We start from the raw sequence: 19,116 nt of genomic DNA on the forward strand, positions 1-19,116 counted from the left end.
AAAAAAAAAAAAAAGGTCAAGGTCATACGTGTTCATATGCTTTACCATCTTCTGGGTTCTTCATTGGTTCTTAGTGTTCCTTCAATAGCTTAAACACAGCGCCAACTAGCAGTCATTTGGATATATTAAACTCTAGTTAGCTTTAAAAAAAAAAAAAAAAAAAAAAAAAAAAGATTACAACTTGGGAGTTTGCATCAAGAGTCTCTTCCCGGTCTCTTGGAGAAGGTTGAGCAGGAGGATGGTGCATGTGTTGGTTGGTGGTGGGACTGTTGGAGCTTCTCAGTCCATGCGCTCCACTTTGCCCAGAACTTTGCCCTCGTACATGGGCAGCACGGTGCAGTCTTCCCAAACTTCCTCGAACACAGCTCCACACTCGAACTCATCACTGGCCTTTTTGAAGTAGTACCTGCAACGTAGAGAGAGCGGGTTCCATCAGAGCTGTGAAATGCTAACTAAAACACATGTAAATGCCTGTGTGAACCCGAGCTGACTGTTAAGGTTAGTATGGTATAAGGTTATTCATTTTAATGGTCCTTTTAAGAATGAAGTAACAGAAGACATCTATAACCACGGACACTAAATCACGAAAAGTTTACGGCACCTGAAAGTGCTACAAACGGTTCAAGCAAAGGGGGTAATACTTCTACATTTCAAACCTAATGTGACAATGTAGTAGCAAGAAAACAGACCAAGGAAAAAAAAAGAAAAGAGAAATTCTCTGTCATTACATGAAGTCAGACACGCTGAAGATGTCTATCAGTTTGAAATGGTCTCATTAAAGTTGAAGGCCTAATTGAATGCTGTCTTAGAAGAGCTTTTAACACTGAGCCTCTCTTTTCCTGCAAGTCCTACATGTCAAATTAGGGGCATTCTGTCACAAAGGTTGAAATTTTAGGTGCCTGAGAGTCTGCTGGAAACTATGCGCATACACAGACACACACACGCACACACACGCACACACACCCCACGCACCCTCCGACACACACACACACACACCTCTGTCAGGTAAGCCTTTTTTCCAAAGCATTCAGGTTTTCAGAAAAATAGAAAAGGGGGGGGGGCTAGAACAGTCGAGAGAGGAAATGGACAGAATAAAACAAAAGGGTAACAAAAGGGCAGTGTGACAGAGAATAGAGAGAAAAAGAGATGTGGAAAAAGAAAGAAAGAAAGAAGGAGAGAGAAGAGAGGGGGGGGGGGGGCAGAAGCATTCCCTCTTTGGAAGTCTGGGAGACTGGATTCAGGCTGAGCCTTCGGGGGGCAGTGGGTGGGTGAGTATCTTAGCCAGGGAGGGTGTTCCATAGGTCACAGGGGTCGCATAACTAGACCGCCACCCCTACCCCGTTTCCCGAAAAAGCCGGGGGGTTCGTTTTCAACCCTCAAATCTCCCGAGTTCCTAATGATTTCTGCTCCTCACTTTCAATAGAGTGCGAATCAGCAGGGAAGTTTTAATGATTAGCTTTGTAATGGAAAAATGCCTCATTTTCCCCATGTGTGGTGCAGTTCTGGAATTCCTGGAGCTTTTTCCGTTTTATGAGTGACGCTAAACAAGTCATACAAACAGCACATGTAGAACGGCCCCCCCCCCCCCCCCCCTCGCTGTTGTTCCTCTGTCTTTGTTAATGGTAATGAAATGCAAATGGAGCTCCTGGCTATCAATGACAGGAGGTGATGAGTGGCTGACAGCTGTGTGTAGATGTATGTATATTTATGCTTGTGTGTTTATTTGTGTGTGTGTGGTGTGTGTGTATGGGGAAGTCAGTTGTGTTTTACAGTCTTGGTGGGGGGGGGGGGGTGTCTGAAAGGGGGGCTGAAAACTGTGTAGCATTTCACTGTAGTTTTTAGCATGAAGACACGTCTAAAGCCCTTACTGAAGGTTACTACAGTTTCATTAAAAACAAACAAAAAAAAAAAAACCCTGATAGACAAAACAAGGAAGAAGTTAATTTCTGAGTGCTAAGCTGTGCCAAGTACAACTCTGAAAGTTGCCTTGGACCAAATAATTGTGTATTTATGACTAATATTTTTCTTTTGCAAGGGAAAAGTCGCATCCTCTCCAAGTGAAATTTCAAACGTGAAAGGCTGATCCAATTTGATTGAGGAAAGGAAAGGGGGGGGGGGGGGGGGCGTGTAGAGAAGGATAGGAGAGAGAAGTCTTTCCAATGGAACATGTTTTATGTGGCGAGATTTTTCTCGTTGCAACATCTGGCACCAATAACATCTGGCAGGCCTCTCCTGTACTGTTCTTTCTTGAACTTCTGCCATGTTTTGAATGAACTAACTCCACACATTCAGACCCACTCAAGGAATCAGTTTGAAATCTGTGTGTGTGTGTGTGTGTGTGTTTTTTTTTTCTTCCAGAGTTACGGCAAAAATTCGATCCATGCGTTGTGGACAGAAGAATCCGTATCTTATTTTTGGTGTTTCTGATAAATCTTCGTGAGGGATCCATGAAAGATCCAAGCCGACGTATTCTCACAGAGCAGGAACGTCTGGCTTTAGCATTTAAGATGAATCCTGGAGTGGTAAGAATTGGAGTTACCTTCCTATGCTCGGACTGATAATAATAAAAGAAGCTTCTCACTGGGAACTGATCCCAGATCTGTATAAGATACATACACACACTAATCCCTAATGATGTCACAGACCACAAGACAGCGGACCATCACTACTGGCCTCCCTCTAGGACATCAGTTTTTAGGCATCTGCTTGAATGGGACCCGTTCCCATGTTTGGAGTCCTTCAGATTTCTGTGTCTGTCTGGGTTCCCCCCCCCCCCCCTTTTTTTTTTTAAAGTGCTCACGAGAACCATATTCAACTCTCATGCTGAAAGTACAGGACTATAATTACAAATGGCCAGAAAAAAAAAAGGTACCCTTGATACTGCCTGATGTAATCCCAGCGAATGGCGCAACTCTATGTGCATAAAAGAAAAGGCTTAGGCTTCAAAGGCATGCTTATTAAGAGTGCCTTAACATGGAAATCAAGAGCAGATGTGACCAAGGCTCTCTGTTTCAATTCTCCCCTGTTTTCCTTTTGGTACAGTGCGCCTAGTGTCTGCCTCTCCCAACGGAGTCTTTTTCCTTATTTCAACCTTCCTACCATCCTACCTACCTACCACACACACACATACACACACACACACACACACGCACTTTCTGAAAAGCTAGAACGCGAGTGAGATCCGTCAGTTTCCTCTGAATTCAGACAGTTTCGAATTCTGTCATTACAGAGGACTTGGCTCAACCCAACCTGTCCACTTTTCTAGACAAAAGGTATCCAGGGCGCAGCGTAGTGAAGAAAATCTAACCATGACTTCATGCAATGGCACCTGAAGCCCAAAGCAAAGGGAATCTTTGAATCGAGGAGTGGAGGCCTACCTGTAGTTGCCTTTCTTGCGGAGTTGTTCTTTGAAATGGCCCAGGGTTAGGCTGTGTGCCTTCATCAGCCGTCGGTAGGGGATCTCTTCTCCGCAGAAGAAGTACGTGACGACCAGATCCGAGCCCGAGGATCCGCCGCAGTGAGGGCCATTCTGTTTCTTTACCTCTTTCCATCTACGCACACACACATACACAAAAAAAAAGCACACACCCATCAGGACGCTGCTTCTCATCCCTCCAGACTTCATCTACTTCATCTACTTGTGGTGACGTGGGGGAATGGACTACAGAGTGTTTTTTGTAAACAATTTTTTTTTTTGTTTTGCCATTTCTATGCCGGGACAGAGAAACACAATCAAAGCATTCTGGGATGGCGTGGCTTTACTGACAGATGTGTGTCTGAAGGTTTCAGGCTTGACGCAGCCTGAACTTCTTATTTTTGCGGAGTCTGTTTTTCAGCAGATCCTCCCCTCTACAGTACTGATGTAGGTCGGCCCGTGAGCTGCCACTGCATCGATGTGCTGAGAGGGTGGACTGGACCAACATGTGTCATGGGGGGGGTGAGGGAGGGGGTGGAGGTGGCCAAAGGGCAAGTCCCCAAAAGAGACGCAGTGCTTTTCATTCACTTCCAGGGCTTTGTTAGCGCTGTTTCAGATGGCGGCTGCCTGGCCCAAGACAGCTGGCTGGCTGAAGGTCAGCCAATTAAAACTAAAAAGGGCCAGCCTGTCAGGTGGCTATGGGCAGGCTTCAAACACAACCCCGCTGACTACCAAGACGGAGACAAACAAACAAAACAAAACAAAAAAAAAGAAATCCTGCTGAAATTGTTAATTAGTATGTTTGAGCGTGTGACACGTTTGTCGGATTGGGGGAGAAAACAAAAAAAAAAAAAGGAGGAACATAACAAGGTTGAGGCGTGAGGCCCAAAGGCACCTGTGTTTCTCAGACAAAGGAGAGAGAGACAGAGAGAGAGAGAGAGAGAGAGAGAGAGAGTGGAAGAACAAGATAAAACAAAGGAGGGATACATACTCGTCGGTTTGAAGCCCTGGACTGGAGAGAGGTGTACTTCCATTTGTGAAAGGTAATGGGTGACCTCTGTCTCTTTGGAGGCTGGATGTGGAATGCCTGTGGAGTTTGGGGAAAGAATCGAGTTAGGAGAGGAAACCATGTGCGGGAAAACAGCATTAATCCATAAGATCATTTCTATGTTTAATAAGAACTAGATGGAAAATCAATATCTGCTAGAATTTAGGCTAAAAATCAAAAGTCTGTTTTAAAAATCAGTGCAAAAAAAAAAAAAAAAAATCTCAAAGATGCCATTAGTATGCCAACAGTGAAGAAGTGTAAGTATATTGTAACTGTTAGAGCTTTAACACTTTGGGTTTGGGCTTAGCAGCGTACCTCTGTTTTGGGGGTTTGGAGACTTCCTCCAGGCGTCGGCAGGCCTCCTCCAGCTGGGCGAGGGTGTTGGGTGGGGGCAGAGGGGGCATGGCCGGGTCTTGGATGAACGGGTGGCCTGGGTGATGCCCACGTAGGTTACTGCCAACGCCGCCGCCTCCCCACGTTGGCGTTCGACTGGAGAGGGTCTTGGAGGACTCCAGGGTGTGAGACTTCTTTGGCCCTTGAGTGCTGTGGCGGAAAGTTGTAGAAAGTCAGTCATCGACTCGTAGACACAGAAATACATAAGCACAGGTCCATTACCTTCCAAACCCCCCCCCAAAAAAGATTTATACATTACGTGTTTAGTGTGTAAGTTCATCGTTAAGAATTTACGATTACGATCACTGTAGCTGAGAAAGGTGTTTATTACAGGCTAGTTTTGGTGTGTGGATGTTTGCGTTTGTAAACTCACCTGTGTGGCTTGTGTCTGTTCTGTCTCTCACTCTCCAAAATCCACTGCCACACGTTCTGAGAGCGGTCAGTGCCGTCAGTGGGCAACTGCGGGGAGGTGTCAGTGTCTCCATTCATTTGGCACATGCTAACACCATCGCTCGCTTTACTGGGTCGCTTGGACAACACACCCGAATGCCTGTCATAAACAAATTTAAACAGAGACATTAAGACATTTCGTTCTTCAACTACTGCTAAAAGCAGCCGCAAAGCAGCTGCTAACGGTATGGAAAAGGGTTTTTTTTGTTTATACTAAATAGGCTTTTGCGTGAAGGCAACGTGAAAACATGCAAAGTATACGTGCTATACCTACATAAACCGATGTGAGGTTACATTATCAAGTGATCACTGCCAAGACTCTCATAAGAGTTTAAGGATCATAACCATGGCAACAGTTCAATGAAAACCTTCTTACTTCCACTTCTGGAGCGCAAACACACTTGACTAAAATAGACGTCTACTGTTCCAGGATCCTCTGGCAAACAGTCATTAAGTCTGACTCACCCTGGAGTGAACTCAGCTGGGCTGTGACAGCGATGGAAGGAGTAGTCGGCTCCTCCAGGAGCCAGACACTGTGAGACGCGATGTGCCGCTTCCGCCTCGATCTGCTCCTTGCTCTTGGGCGAGCCGGCGTGGTGATGGTGGATGTAGTGGTGGTGTATGTGTTTGGTGGCGGGGCGGACCAGGGCCGGAGGCGTCTTGCCCGTGGTGGGGCAGGGGTTGCCCGGGAAGAGGTTACTGGGTGGTCCCTGGTGATGGTCCGGGGATCGGGAACGGGGAGAGTAGCGGGGCACGCCGGGCGACTGGCAGCCGGGGGTCTTGAGGACACGAGAGAGGTGCTCATCCAGGATGGCCTGGGGGTCTTCCTCACACGGCCCAGAGGAAAGAAGGCCCAGAGAGGGAGGGGGGTGGAGGTGGCCACTGCCAGGAATGTCACCATCATCCCGCTCTTCCTCCTACACAAACACACACACACAGACACACACACACAGAGCAGAAGGTTTAAAGTTACATGCTCAAACATCCTTAACTGGGCTACACAGTACATTCCTCGTAAAATCATTCCAAGTTAAAATTTTTCACAACTGATTTTCCGCTGTCTACAACTTGAGAATGGCAAGAACTAGCTATTTCAAAAAAAACCCCAAACTGTCATATCACTGAAGTTGGAAGCTTCTTTGAGGTTAAAAAAAAAAGGTTCCCAAAAGTTCCACAATATTGCCAACTCTAGCTCCTTAGGTTTATACATCATTCAGCACTACTGCCTTTTCGTGAGACACCGTTTAAAAAAAGCCCTCTTGGTTTACCTCATCAATATTTCTGGCCTATTTTAAAGGCCTCAAAGACACTCAGCTATGTATAGTGCAGGCACATGGCGATGCCTTATGAAAGACTAAACTGAAGTCCATTAAAGAAGACCTTAATGAAGTGTCCAAAGGCCAAAGGTCAACCTAGGGCTCAAAAGGTCAGGGAGGGGCAGCTTTGGGGACTCAATGAAAACAGCTGCCTTTTGTCACTATTTCAGTAGTTCCTCCTCTTCTGCTTCATGCTGAATCCGCTGCGTTAGAAGAGCTGAGGACCGCTCCTGATCCTGGACCTTATGAGTGCTAACAGGGTGTGTCTTACCTCCTGAATCTGCTGCAGTCGCTCCTCCAGAGAACTCAGCGTCTCCTGCTCTCTCTTCAGCTTCTCCAGTCGGGAAATAAGCTGAGCTGCAAAGGCAGATGGCTCCACAGGGGTCATCTCCCTTGGCAACCGGTGTGTCCTCTGGAAAGTCAAGGTGAGACAGATAATTGAATACTCAAACATGAGAGAGTGTGTCTGTGCGCGCGCGTGTAAGTTTGTGTTTGGGTTGTACTATCGCTCTCCTATGTCCTTGTACTCGTGTTGACTCCTCAGTCACCCTTGACATCCCTATTCTCAACCCCTCCTCCACCCAGTGCCAACCGTGCCCGTGGCAGTGCCAGGCGTTGGCGGGAGCTGATCCTGCTCCAAGGAGCCCCCTGCCTGCTTGCTCCACAGCAGCACGGCACCATCGGCACTAACACTCAGAAGTCAGCCAGCTTCAAAGGGCCCTTGTCAAACATCAAACACACACTAGGGGTGGGAGGGACAGGGGCTTTTAAATCTCTGAGAAAAAGCCAGATAAAGAGGGAAAAAAAGGAAAAAAGGGGGGGAACAAAATTAAAAGAAGATGAAGGAGAGAAAAAAAAAGGAGGAAGAGGATTGGGAGATGTGCATTCACGAAGAGGAAGATGGGGGAAGGAGGTGGTCGGGGGGGGTATATATTGGAGTCAAATACTGCTGAGATCAGAAAGGAAAGTACAATTTATTTTCTGCCTGTATGCAAGCGAGCTGCCTCGAAAGAGTTAGTAGTCACAAGATCCCTTCAACTATATGTGGCAAACCACCCCCCCCACTTCGCTTTCCATTTCATGCACTCGTTTTTCTTGATATTGGCATGTTTTTTTTTTCTTTAGATTCTTGAAGTCTCTTTGTGGAGACGGATGAAGGGAAGAAGAAAAAGTTACGGCGGCTGGGCGAGTTGTCTCGCTAACGCCACACAGAGCTCCTGCTGCCTGGAGCCTGGTGCATCCTGGGAGAAGGAGTCATCTCCAAAAATCACAGGGGAGACATTAAAAAAAAAAAGAGTTCAAGTGGGAGAGGAAGAACGAGAGAGGAAAACGAGAGTCGGGAGAGGAGAAAAAGACGCTCTTCCCTTCTGCGGCGTCTTTTTTCCCCCCTTCTCTATGAAAGTATACGCACTTGGGCGCTCGCGCATTATATCGCTTGTTTTTCGCCCAAAACCCCAACCTCTTCTCGACTTCAGTCCCCGCCCCCCCAACACGACTCAGGGAGCTGGTTCTCGTAGCCACGCCAACCCCCCCTCTCCCTTCCTCAATTCAAGCTCCCACAAGCTACTGAGAGCCACTCAATGGGGGAGATCAAGAGAAAGAGGGAGAGATGGGGTAGGATGGAGGGGGGGGGGGGGGGGAGGGGGTACTGTGACAAAAATGGAAGAGGGGGCGGGGGGTGGTGGGTATGCTCAGCAGGAGGTTGTCACTAAAGGAGCCACACAAGCTGATTCCATTCATCTTCAGATCAAAGGCACGTCTTTGGGGAGTTAGCTAGCTGATTTGGGGAGCATCAGTTCAGGATCCCCTTTTAAAGATCTTGACCACTTGACCTCTGCATTATAACAATCATCCCTGTCCCCTCTTATTCCTACTCCTTCGCTGCATCATAAAGCTATTTTTTTTTCTTCTTTAAAATAAAGCTGAGAGAAATATTGAACCTCAATATGCACCTAAAATGCTTGTTTATGCAGAAAATATAACAGCAACAGCCTCTTGTTTGGAGATCCTACAGAGCTGGGTGGCACATAGACCGAGGGTGTGTGTGTGTGTGTGTGTGGTGTTGTGATGAAAAGTAAGGGGGGGGGGCTATATGCTAATTCTGTCTTTCATTTACTGACTTTTATATGAAAATGAGTGGAGCGGAAGAATACGGTAGTCTGTCAAAACAAGCACGCTTTAAAAAAAACAAAAAAAAAAAACATGCCAGAATCCCACAGGAAGGGGGACACAGTCAGATGTTGAAATGACACATCTTTAAGCACAATGAGAGAAGGAGGGAGGGGGGGGGGGAGAAAGAATGAAAGAAAAAAGAAAAACGAAGAAGGGATGTTCCTTACAGGGAAGTGGGGTAGTGAGACTTGTCCGTTGATCTTGACACTTCGGTGCATCTCCCACTGTAGTAGTTTCTTTGAGCCCAGCTTGTATGGCGGGATCCCGTCTCTGTCGTGACACACACACAAAAAAAAACAACAACAAACCTTTAAACAACAACAAAAAAAAAAGAAAGAAAAAAAAATTCCTAACATATTCTGTCAAAGCTGCATATATGATCTAGACTGACTTTGCTCGTTGTCACATGATAAACATCACAACTATCCGAAACCCTCGAATTCTCGGTTTTTGATGGTTTCTTCAAAACTGGTATCTCCTCTGAGGATACACAAGCCTACCATTCCTTTTAAGATGTTTCTGGAACTCCCCCCCCCCCCCCCCCCCCCCCAAGGGAAAGGAAAAAAAAACATTTTCAGATGACCCACATTAAGTGCATTAGCAAGGCGAGACACCTCTGTTAACAGCTCTGGATGGGACCACTCAAGTGACTAAAACAACACCACCATCAACCCAAAACCCCCCTGGCCAGCACTTTACAGACGTATCAAAGAGCAGCACAAACTAACACGAAGAGTTAAAAACAAACAGAGTCTGGCCATAAATGAGATATGGAAAATTCTCAAACACGCTGATAAAAGAGCTGACTGCAAATGTCTTCTTGTTCTTCAGAAGAACTCCACCGCTATAACTAAAGCCAGGGGAAAAAAGGATACATTTCATCTGTACATCTACCTTGTCAGTCTTGTTTGTGAGGGCAAAACAAGTCCAAAAAAAGTGAAATATTACGTGGAGTTCGCTTCTGATAGCAGGACATTGCAGGAGACGTGAATAGCTAGAAGTGCTAAAACCGTCTTAGCAAGAATCTTGCTCAATTTGTGTACATAAAATCTATTGGTTTCCTTTTCCGGAATTGTCTTCTTCTAATTGTTTTCATTGTCAACTCAACCTATGCATAACCAGTTAGCAGCCATTTAAGCCAGGCCAATTATCTTGGCCTTTTTAAAACTCCAAAGTGTCTGACCTAGCCCAAAGGCGTTTTTTTTTTTTTTTGCGGGCTCTTTGAAATCTCACACTCATGCGCATATGCATCCACTGCCATCTTCATTTGGCAACAGCTCTGCAGAGAGTCTCTGATCTCTACAACATCAAAAGGCTGGTTTGTAAGATAAGGTAATGTTTGAAGTTGGCGCAGTAGCATTCCCTAGCGTCCGAGTAAATCCATAAATAAGATATAAGCAAAAAAGAAAAGAAAAAAAAAAAAAACCACCCCCCCCTTCCTTTATCTCGAAATGAGATTCAAATTTGAACTGTGCCTTTTAACTGTTATAAAAAGATATACTAATCAAATTGTTCCCCCAACGAAGAGGAAGAATACCTTTATTTCAGATGGAAAAAATGGGGGAGGCAGGGGATATTAGAGGAGGCCGATGAAGTCAAGCTCTCTATGCAAAGCTTGGCAGGATTCCTCAGTTTATGTGATTTTATCACTGGTGTTTGGTTATTTGCATAAACAGGGGCTGCTTTCCTCTGTGAGAAGAAACCTCTTTTTCAGAGGCGGTAACTAGACTAGGACTAATCTAAAATACAGACCATTTTGGGCTTTTCTCTGGCCATTTTTTGTACATGTAGAAAGATAATCAAGTCTTTTAGTTTCATAATGTCCAAACTTGATCCATTTTTTTTTTGGGCCAGAAAGACGACAACCCAAGTGACAAATAGGAGTGACATTCAGAAGTAATCGGTGGTATGTTTTGGGGGGAATTAGTGTCTCTCTCTTTACCCTTAAGGGTTGCTTGAGGTACAGACAGAACTAGAAAATAAACAACTCAGTGACTACACTGCTAATGAATACAGACCACAGAGAAAGTTCCAGAAAAAAAAAATCAGGTACCCATCTCTTCTTTGGCTTCTTTTACTCTACTTTTTAGGTGAGAAAAAAAAAAGAACAAAACCGATACACAAATCAAGCTTGAGATCTAGACCCCTTCAACCAAAAAGTTCATTTTCAGTCAACCCTCCTAAACACTAGTGGATCTACCATGGTGGCAAGGACTAGGGGGAAAAAAACAGCCCAGACTCTTTCATATGCTCTTGCTTTACGGGGATCTCCTATTCACTTGTGCAACTAATTTTCAAAGCAGCCAGCCTCCCTCTTATCCCCCTAAGCTCCCCTAGCCTAACAATGGGCTGAAAGCGATTCAGTTAAGCCTTTCATCCTCCGTGCACTTTATTTCTCACTCCCTGCACTCCAGTTCCCCGCTACCACGCTAAGTTTCCGGCCAAAAAAAAAAAAGAAGAAGAAGAAGAAGAAGGAGGAGGAGGGAAGCGAAGGGGTACGTGATGAGGGGTGGGACCCTAAATCTGGGCAGGAAGAAGAATTCCAGGTGACCCGTCCAAATGTCCAGAATTGAGTATGTACCCCCCACCCTCACTTCACCCTACCCCAACAACACCACCTCCACTGTTGCTCCACTCCCAGAGAAAGCCAGCCTGACACCTGATCCCATCACGCTACGGCTGCTAGAAGGGAATCATACCACCACGCAACTAAGCCTCTCTTTCAAGCCCCGCCAACACCCCCCCCCTCCCCCCCTACGAGCTCTGTTTTAAGACGGAACAGCTAATTTTTTTTTTTGTCTTTTTCTTTTTTCTTTTGAAATGGTGAGATAATAAAGAATAGACCGCTGAGTTCTGTCTGGAAAAAAAAAAAAAAGAGGAGGTATTTTATTTCTTCTCAAAAGAAAGTGGTGACATTCCATGTGAAAAGACGTTTTTACTTGAAACGCGGCAGAGAAGGGTTTCTGAGGACTTTGGGTGCCGTGGGTTGCGTTTCAGGCGAGCTTAACCATATTAAAACGTTAACTCATTCTGTTGATATGTATAAGAACATACTGTAGCTCAATGAACACAACGGTGCCAAGAGGAGAATTTATGTACCCCTTTGACCCACCTGATGCGCAGAGTTGACAGTGATGTGCCAGTAAATCCACGCGAGACAGAAGGAAAAAAAGAAGATTGAATTAAAGGCAGGAGATACTTACACGCTGCTGTCAGTCATCGACATGGAGTCGTCGGTCGTCGCATCGCTGGAGATCTCGCTGTCGTTGGCACTGCTGGCAGGGGCAAAGACGTGGCCTGAATTAACAAAGTATGGGCTCGCGGGGTCCCCTCGTCTCTGAGACCTAAAAATCAGATCAGAAAACTCTGCGACATCTTCTACTGGCCGATTCGGTGTGGAGAGAGAAAAAACACTCTAATCAACTCTGTTATAAATATTAAAGTATTTTAGTTGGGCTCGGTTTCGACAGTCAGAAAAACGCTCCGTGAAATATCGTTATATCTTGTCCAAACTTAAATGATTATTGTCTGTTCATCATTCACTGTTCATCATTCAGTCACTTCCAGACCCCCCCCCCCCCCAGTGTATTAAGACAACACTGTGGATTATGTTTGAGTTTTTAGCATTGTTTTTCCATTGCCCTAAAGGGCAAGTGAAGTTGAAAGTGAGGTAACTTGGTGCAGCCTCACTATCAATGGACAACTGGCACATCCCCATGTTCTCCTATCTTTACACCTCTTTTGTTTGGGAAAACTTCCCGCACTTTTTTTTTTTCAGTCCCAGGCTTCACTTTTTTTTCCTTCTTTCTCTCCCTCATTCCAACCTCCCACCCCTCCCTGGCAGCCACCTCCTCCTCCTCCTTCTAAAGTCTCTTTCTACTCTCTCCTGCTGTGCTGCATTCCTGTTTCACTGGCAAAGAAGCTGCTAGGGAGGGGGAGAAAACTTGAGCTTAAAAGCTGGAGCAGGGAAGAAACGGGGAGAAAGAGAGAGAGAAGAGGGGAAAGAGAAAAAGAAAGGAGGAAAGGAAGAAAGGAGGAGGAGGAGGGGGGGGGGGGGGCACTGAGCTTTATGAGAATGCCTACTACCCAGAGTTCTGTGAGGAGAGAGACGCAGCATGACTAAAGCCTAAGGCCCCAGCACAAACCTGACCTTTGGAGGGTCTTGGACAGAGTCAGGTATTTAGCACAGCTGGGCTCACATTCTCTCCCCCTTTGCTTTTCCTTTCTTTCATGCTCTCCTCCCCCTTCCTGTCTTCCCTTCCCCTCTCTCTCTCTTTCTCCTTTTCTCTCGCTCACTAACGCATGCTTAGTCTCTGTCAGAGGGATTCTTTCAAAAAAAAAAAAAGAAAAAAAGTAGAGATAAAAGAGACAAGGACGGCAGTAGAAAGAGGAGGGAAAAAAAGCCCTAAAATCATAAGCAAAGGGAACAGTAGTTGAAGAGCTGCTCTGGTAGGAGACTAAAGTGGGGAGTTTCTAAGTGGGGGAGTTGGGTGAGGGGCTGGGGGGGGGGGGGGGGTTGTCTGAGCAGTGGTGAAATTAGTTCCACATGTTTCAGATAGAAGTTCAGTGACATAGGGAGTTTGGTGCAAGCCATGGAGAAAGGGAGGTGGGCCTCTCTCTCCTTCTCTCTCTTTAGTGAAAATGAAGAATGTGGGGATAACACCAGGAAGTGGTAGAGATGCCCTTCTAACAACAACATCTAAAGTCTAACAGTAAAACATTAGGACACTCTGTCTCCTTGGTGTGTTCGCACTAAGACACACAGAAACACTTAAAGACACACACACACACACACGCACACAGCTGAATGATCTGAACTAAGGTGCTGGCTTTGGATCGGATCTGTTATTTTGCCTCCATCCTCTATGTGTTCTCTATTAGACTGAAAAAGGGTGTTCTAACATTATATTCACTACAGAGGGAAAGACGGGTTTCCATTAGAGTAACCAATTTCAGTATGTAATCTTAGAACAAAACAAAGAATGGGAAACTTTTACCATTCCACTATAATTGTACCCAGATGCCTCTTGTTTTATTGTGCAGATGTACTAAGAGCAGTTTGGTCAATTCTCTAAAAACTCCTCTTTGATGCAAAATCATGCATAAAATCCACACTTTCACAATGTTTCCACTGTCAAGGGGTTGCAGCTGTTGGATGATATTTGGTAAGAGATCTGAAAGGAGTGAGCCCCAAGGCTTCCCAGAAACATCTTATCTTTCATCTTTGACCAAACAACAAAATCAATCCTTGGCAGCTCCAGTAACTACGCGAGTATGTGACTGGTGACCAAACTGGCTCAAACAGCTATGCTTTACAAAAACTGAAGAGTACCAGAGCATGACGCTGCAATGCTGACAGAGTGTTAGAAAAACCCGTCAAGTGACTGAATCCGGCTGCTATCTGAGAGCGTATCAAGGCAAAGTTAGGTAGAGTGAGAAAACTGACGGCTATTTTCAAGACTGCGTTACAGGAGCGACTATTGTCATAGATGTTTTCCCATGCTAACAACCTGCAAGGTGGATAACTTCCGAACAGAAATAAATGACGTATAATCACTGAAAATTAATGTTCTATCAAATTCCTCATCATAAATACGTTTATATTTCACCATAAGATCGCATGCGGAGACTCAAATAAACTTTGAATCTTTTATGTTGGATATTCTACACTAATGCGTTGGACATCTGTTCTCTTTGGACATATCACCAGGACTATACAGACGACAAACTAAATTTTCATTCGCTTACCTGTATCCAAGCTCCAACATATCAGTGGTCCTCATGGATACTGTCGCGCGCAGCGTTTTTGACGATAATCCAACGACTGTTGCCAGTGCTTTAGCCTTCAAGTCATTGCAACTCCATTCCTTGTCCTCAATCAAGGGAGGAAGATAGCCACACATTAGCTTGAGGCTCCCCAGACCGCTGTGGTTTACATAAGCGGCATTCTCGCAACCAGTGCGAACGTATTCGAGGTATATGTCAGAAGTCAAAAACATCTGGTAAGCATTCTCCTCCATAGTAGACTGAATCTCAGTTTGTGCTTGGTCGAACATCGCCGAGTCAATCTGTTGCTTCTTAATACTATCCCTTATGTATGTCTTTGTCGCAGGCTTTAACTGCTTGGCAACGATGCTGTTGTTCTCGATGTACCTTTTGTAAATAGCTTTGGCAACTCTTTGCGTTTTTGAATCCTTGAGGTCCATTTGTCTGAACCCATTGCAGGCGAACCAGAAGTCTAAAGTGTCGACACATTTCTCCCGCTCTAAGAATGTCCTGAAAAGATGAGCACCATCCTGGTCACCAAGGAGAAAATGCAAAGACTTCGTCCACCGGGCAAGCGGGGAGTCCGGGGAGGCACTCCCCTCAGGTTCCCCTAACCCATCTTCATTTCTCCTCGGCGTGCTGCCGGGGAGTGCGACCGCGGCGGTTTTAGCCTTGTTTAGAGGTCTCATTTTCAGATATTTGGAAGAACTGTGACATGATGCCTCACCCTCTTCCCCTGGGACAGGAGGACGAGGTGCATCTTCTCTGAAACTACTGCCGATGGGCTCCGAGAGCGCCCTGCTCATGGCTCCACCGTGACTGTGACTGTGTGTGCCGCTAGCCTGCTCAGAGCTCGGCTCTAATCTCCTCACACTCTAAGGCCAGCAGGGGAGCTTCTCTGCTCTTCTTCTATCTGCAACAGAAAGTATTGATCTAATCAAAACCAGATTCACAAAACTTAAAGGGGTAGAACACAGAGTGCACGGATCTTTCAAGACCCCGGTTGGCTTATAGATCTTTCCACTACTATGGGAAAACAAGAGGGCAAATCGATTATTACAGTCATGTAACGAATGCGTTTACTGCAAGCAGCAGTGGGGTACGCACTGTAATCAGATACTGATATAAAACGAAAATTAACGACACAATGATCAACATTCCTTAACTGTACTGCCTTAACTGTAGGTTTGTGTGCACTGGTAACGCTGATTGCAAACGTTATAATTTGTATACTCAGATGAATTCAGTTCGCATCGTGATTTCACATTCGCCTCTTCAACAATCACTTGTCCCCATGAAATAATAGTACACGGTCTTGTCACTACAATGATAGTATTCGGTATTGCACACTCGAGCACACTTAACGATCAAATACTCAGGGAGGAAAAGCGTTTTAGCGTATAACAATCGTGACAAATTATTCGGTATCGATCATTCCCACAATTTGCCCCCATAATTCACCGATCACAGGTTACACCAAAGCACTTATTCGGCAATCCCATTCCATCCAACCCGGCTTTAAAACAACAGTTTATCTCAATTTCTCAGCACCTTTCCGAAGTAACAGACACTAAAGACTAACAAACAACTGTCAATCTAATTAGAGAATTAATTCCTGCAGATCAGCAGGCTATATAAGACAAATATGCTACCAATGTACACATTTTAGCATGCTTTACGGAGAAAGCATTCCAAGGAACGTCAATCTACAGAATGAAAGGACAAGATCAGTTTACGTACCATTGTAAAACGAATTTGTGTTCAACAAAAACAAATGAAAAAAGTAAGAGAATGTAACTCCTCTGACGTGCTGTCCTTGTTAAACACTTGAAGAGATGTAAATCCAACAAAAAACGCTTCCGATCGTAACAGTAATCCGAAAGGGTTGAAATTCAGATGTCGCCTAAATGTTGACTATAGGCTACATTACGTTCATGAGCACGAGAGACCGTCTGATGTACTCCTGTCCCATTCATCAACTGACCCTAAAGCACGCGAAGAGCCCTCCTATTTCGATCAGAAGGGGGTGTCAAAGTATCAAGGGGGTAGTGCTAAACCCCGCTGCAGACAGCCCACTCTTGGTTGGTGACAACTTCAAAACGAGATTATCAATTTTATTAAGCCAATGTTTTGCGAACTGTGAAAGCACACGCACACTATTTATTGATCGAAAATTCTTGTCAATCTGGTCTGCATTCATTCGCCTACAGAACAAAACGGAGAGTGTATTTATAAACTTCAAAGCGATTCAGCGTAGGCTACATCAAAGCGAATAAATAGGGCCCCCGCTACAATGGCACCATGCCGTCGAATTTAGCGTTGATTTTCCTCTAAAAAGAAAATACAGTCCAGAATGTATCCAAAAGTAAGTAGCGGATTAAACAACAATGTCCCTTGCTTGGCTAGCGGTTTGTACACTGCGAAGACATAAATATGCGAAAACTGATACAAAGAATATATGTGCAAAATGTTGCTTTCCCTCTGTACCAGGTACTGTTTTAAGTAGTCGTTGCAAACGGTGCAACTCCTCCAGGCTAATTCAAAACGAACTGGAGGGTTTAACTGTGGAGTTCAAAGTGAGTTGCCGCCGACCTAGTCCCGGCAGGACGATATAACATAATCAAAGTTTCCATAGGATTCTGCGAATACTGATGAATGAAGATGTGCAACAGCAGTCCAGACAGCTCTGGCGACACATAGACTAAGACTGAAGAACAACGCGAAAGTCGGCAGTACCTAACAAGGGATTTACAGATTTTTTGAGACGACACATTTTTACAATGTTGCAAGGACCTTATCAAAGACCGACAGTCCTGAGCCAACTCCCCGAGGCTCCAGAGCGTCAGAAGTAAGTGATCTGCCGCCCAAAAAACATTATCGCCGCAATTCTTCTGTTGCTACATAAACTTTAAAGACACAAACCTTCCGTCTCGCATGTTTTTTTCTCTTTAACGTCCTCCTTGCCGGAGTGAAGACAAACGATGCGACCAGCGGCTTGTGATACAATCTACATTATAATCTTTTAACAGTTTTTACCCACCCCTCCATATTAAATGCATTTGGTTATAAGATGAAATACTTTAGACATTGTTTATCACAAAAAGGCTTGTACAGTTACAAAGTCCTCATTAGGCAATGGTCACAGAGGCAAGAGAAACGTCTTCACCACATTTTTTAAATGCGGATGACTTTCCTAACGTCATTGCACGGAGATCTTAAAAAGGGAGAGAGACACTGATCCTACCCCATAATACTTCAAAGAGTATATTGTCCCTTTGATGTTGAACATAAACTCCAAAGAACACGATATAATTAAATAAGTGAATTCCAGCAGAAAAACGGCGATAGCACGACTGTTGTCTCGAGTGCTTGGATAGCAGTGGAAATGAAAATATCACTGCTTCGCTGCTTTGCAATTAGGCAATCATGGTGTTGCATTTTAGCGCATTCTCCTTATACGTAAGATATTGTCTTATATTACCATGTAGCCTATGTGAGCTGGCTATAGGCACAGAAGTGCCAAGCATTCAAACAACCCTAATTCCCTGGATCTAGTAGAATGTGAAGAAGACAGGCTTTACCTTAGCAAATTTCCACCCTTCACCCCTTACACTAATGTCATGTCACATATTTCTGGGATCACCAGACACCCAAGGCCAAAAATGTAACAATACTCATTTCTGGTAAAAAAAAAACAAAAAAAACCCAAAAAACAGAATGGCTGCTGTTTTTGAATCCATTGGTAGACAATGTCCATTCAGTGGTCAGTCACCGAGAGCAAAAATATGGCATCCAAGGCAAGAGGCACCATGTGACCACACCTGTTGGCCATTTCATGCCAGCACAATTATCTAGCCATGGTGAAGAGGGTCCTGTGAAGTGGTAGCACAACCCTTTTTGATGTTGACCCCTCTCCGACCCCTTTGTAGTGGCCCCAGCCATTTCACAGGGGGACCCAAATGTTTGAAAAACACAATACAGGATGAGAGGGGAAGGGTGTTGCTAAGAAACCTCAATAAAACAGGGTGACCTAGGGGCTAATTGAGGCCGTGTGCAACGGAACAAATAAAATGCATCCGACCCATCATTACAGAAGGCAAATAACTGATATCAGACAAGTGTATAACAACACTGTAAACTTAGGTAAGCTTTGTGATGCAAATCTGTGTGATATGAGGGTTTTGGTACATCAAAGGGAGAACATTCTCTAAGGAATGGCAAATTGGCATTTTCAGTTAACTTTAAGACTTCTTTTTTTTTCTTTCATATCTTAAATCCATATGCCATTTAAGAAAGAGCTTTGGTTGAAAGACTGAGAGGAATTGCATGGTCTCAAACATACTCAATGCACGATCAATCACAATGTTTGTTGGTTTCGCTTTTTTTAAAAAAAATAATAATTATTTAATTCTTTCTTTAAAGTGATCAGTTTTGTCCATGTGTTGTTAATGATTTGTTTTGATCATCTTTGGAAATTCCTCCTTCGGAAACGTCATGCTAAGGGTCAGTTAAGTAAACCAAACTTGTAATTTACATTGTGTTTAGTGAACTTAGAA

The 19,116-nt window shown here is 44.6% G+C and overlaps 1 protein-coding gene across 1 annotated transcript; it reads right to left on the bottom strand.

Annotated features, from left to right (window-relative positions):
* Nucleotides 1-279: 279 nt before the first annotated feature.
* On the bottom strand, nucleotides 280-15,369 carry LOC115818851 (axin-2-like). Its single transcript, XM_030782347.1, has 10 exons — nucleotides 14,543-15,369; nucleotides 11,998-12,138; nucleotides 8,962-9,064; nucleotides 6,894-7,034; nucleotides 5,772-6,223; nucleotides 5,230-5,406; nucleotides 4,779-5,006; nucleotides 4,407-4,502; nucleotides 3,378-3,551; nucleotides 280-406 (listed from the first exon to the last, which is right to left on the bottom strand). The coding sequence occupies exons 1-10, from the start codon at nucleotides 15,364-15,366 to the stop codon at nucleotides 280-282; spliced, it is 2,463 nt and encodes an 820-aa protein (XP_030638207.1). The 5' UTR covers nucleotides 15,367-15,369.
* Between the last annotated feature and the right edge of the window lie 3,747 nt (nucleotides 15,370-19,116).

Source organism: Chanos chanos, chromosome 8 (assembly GCF_902362185.1).
Source record: "Chanos chanos chromosome 8, fChaCha1.1, whole genome shotgun sequence".
Lineage (NCBI taxonomy): Eukaryota > Metazoa > Chordata > Actinopteri > Gonorynchiformes > Chanidae > Chanos > Chanos chanos.

Coding starts and splice junctions, on each gene's coding strand:
- LOC115818851 (XM_030782347.1), bottom strand. CDS start 15,366: ATGAGCAGGGCGCTCTCGGAGCCCATCGGCAGTAGTTTCAGAGAAGAT. Junction 5,407..5,771: donor CCAGCTGAGTTCACTCCAGG/GTGAGTCAGACT, acceptor TGTTTATGACAG/GCATTCGGGTGTGTTGTCCA. Junction 407..3,377: donor CGCAAGAAAGGCAACTACAG/GTAGGCCTCCAC, acceptor TCTACGTTGCAG/GTACTACTTCAAAAAGGCCA.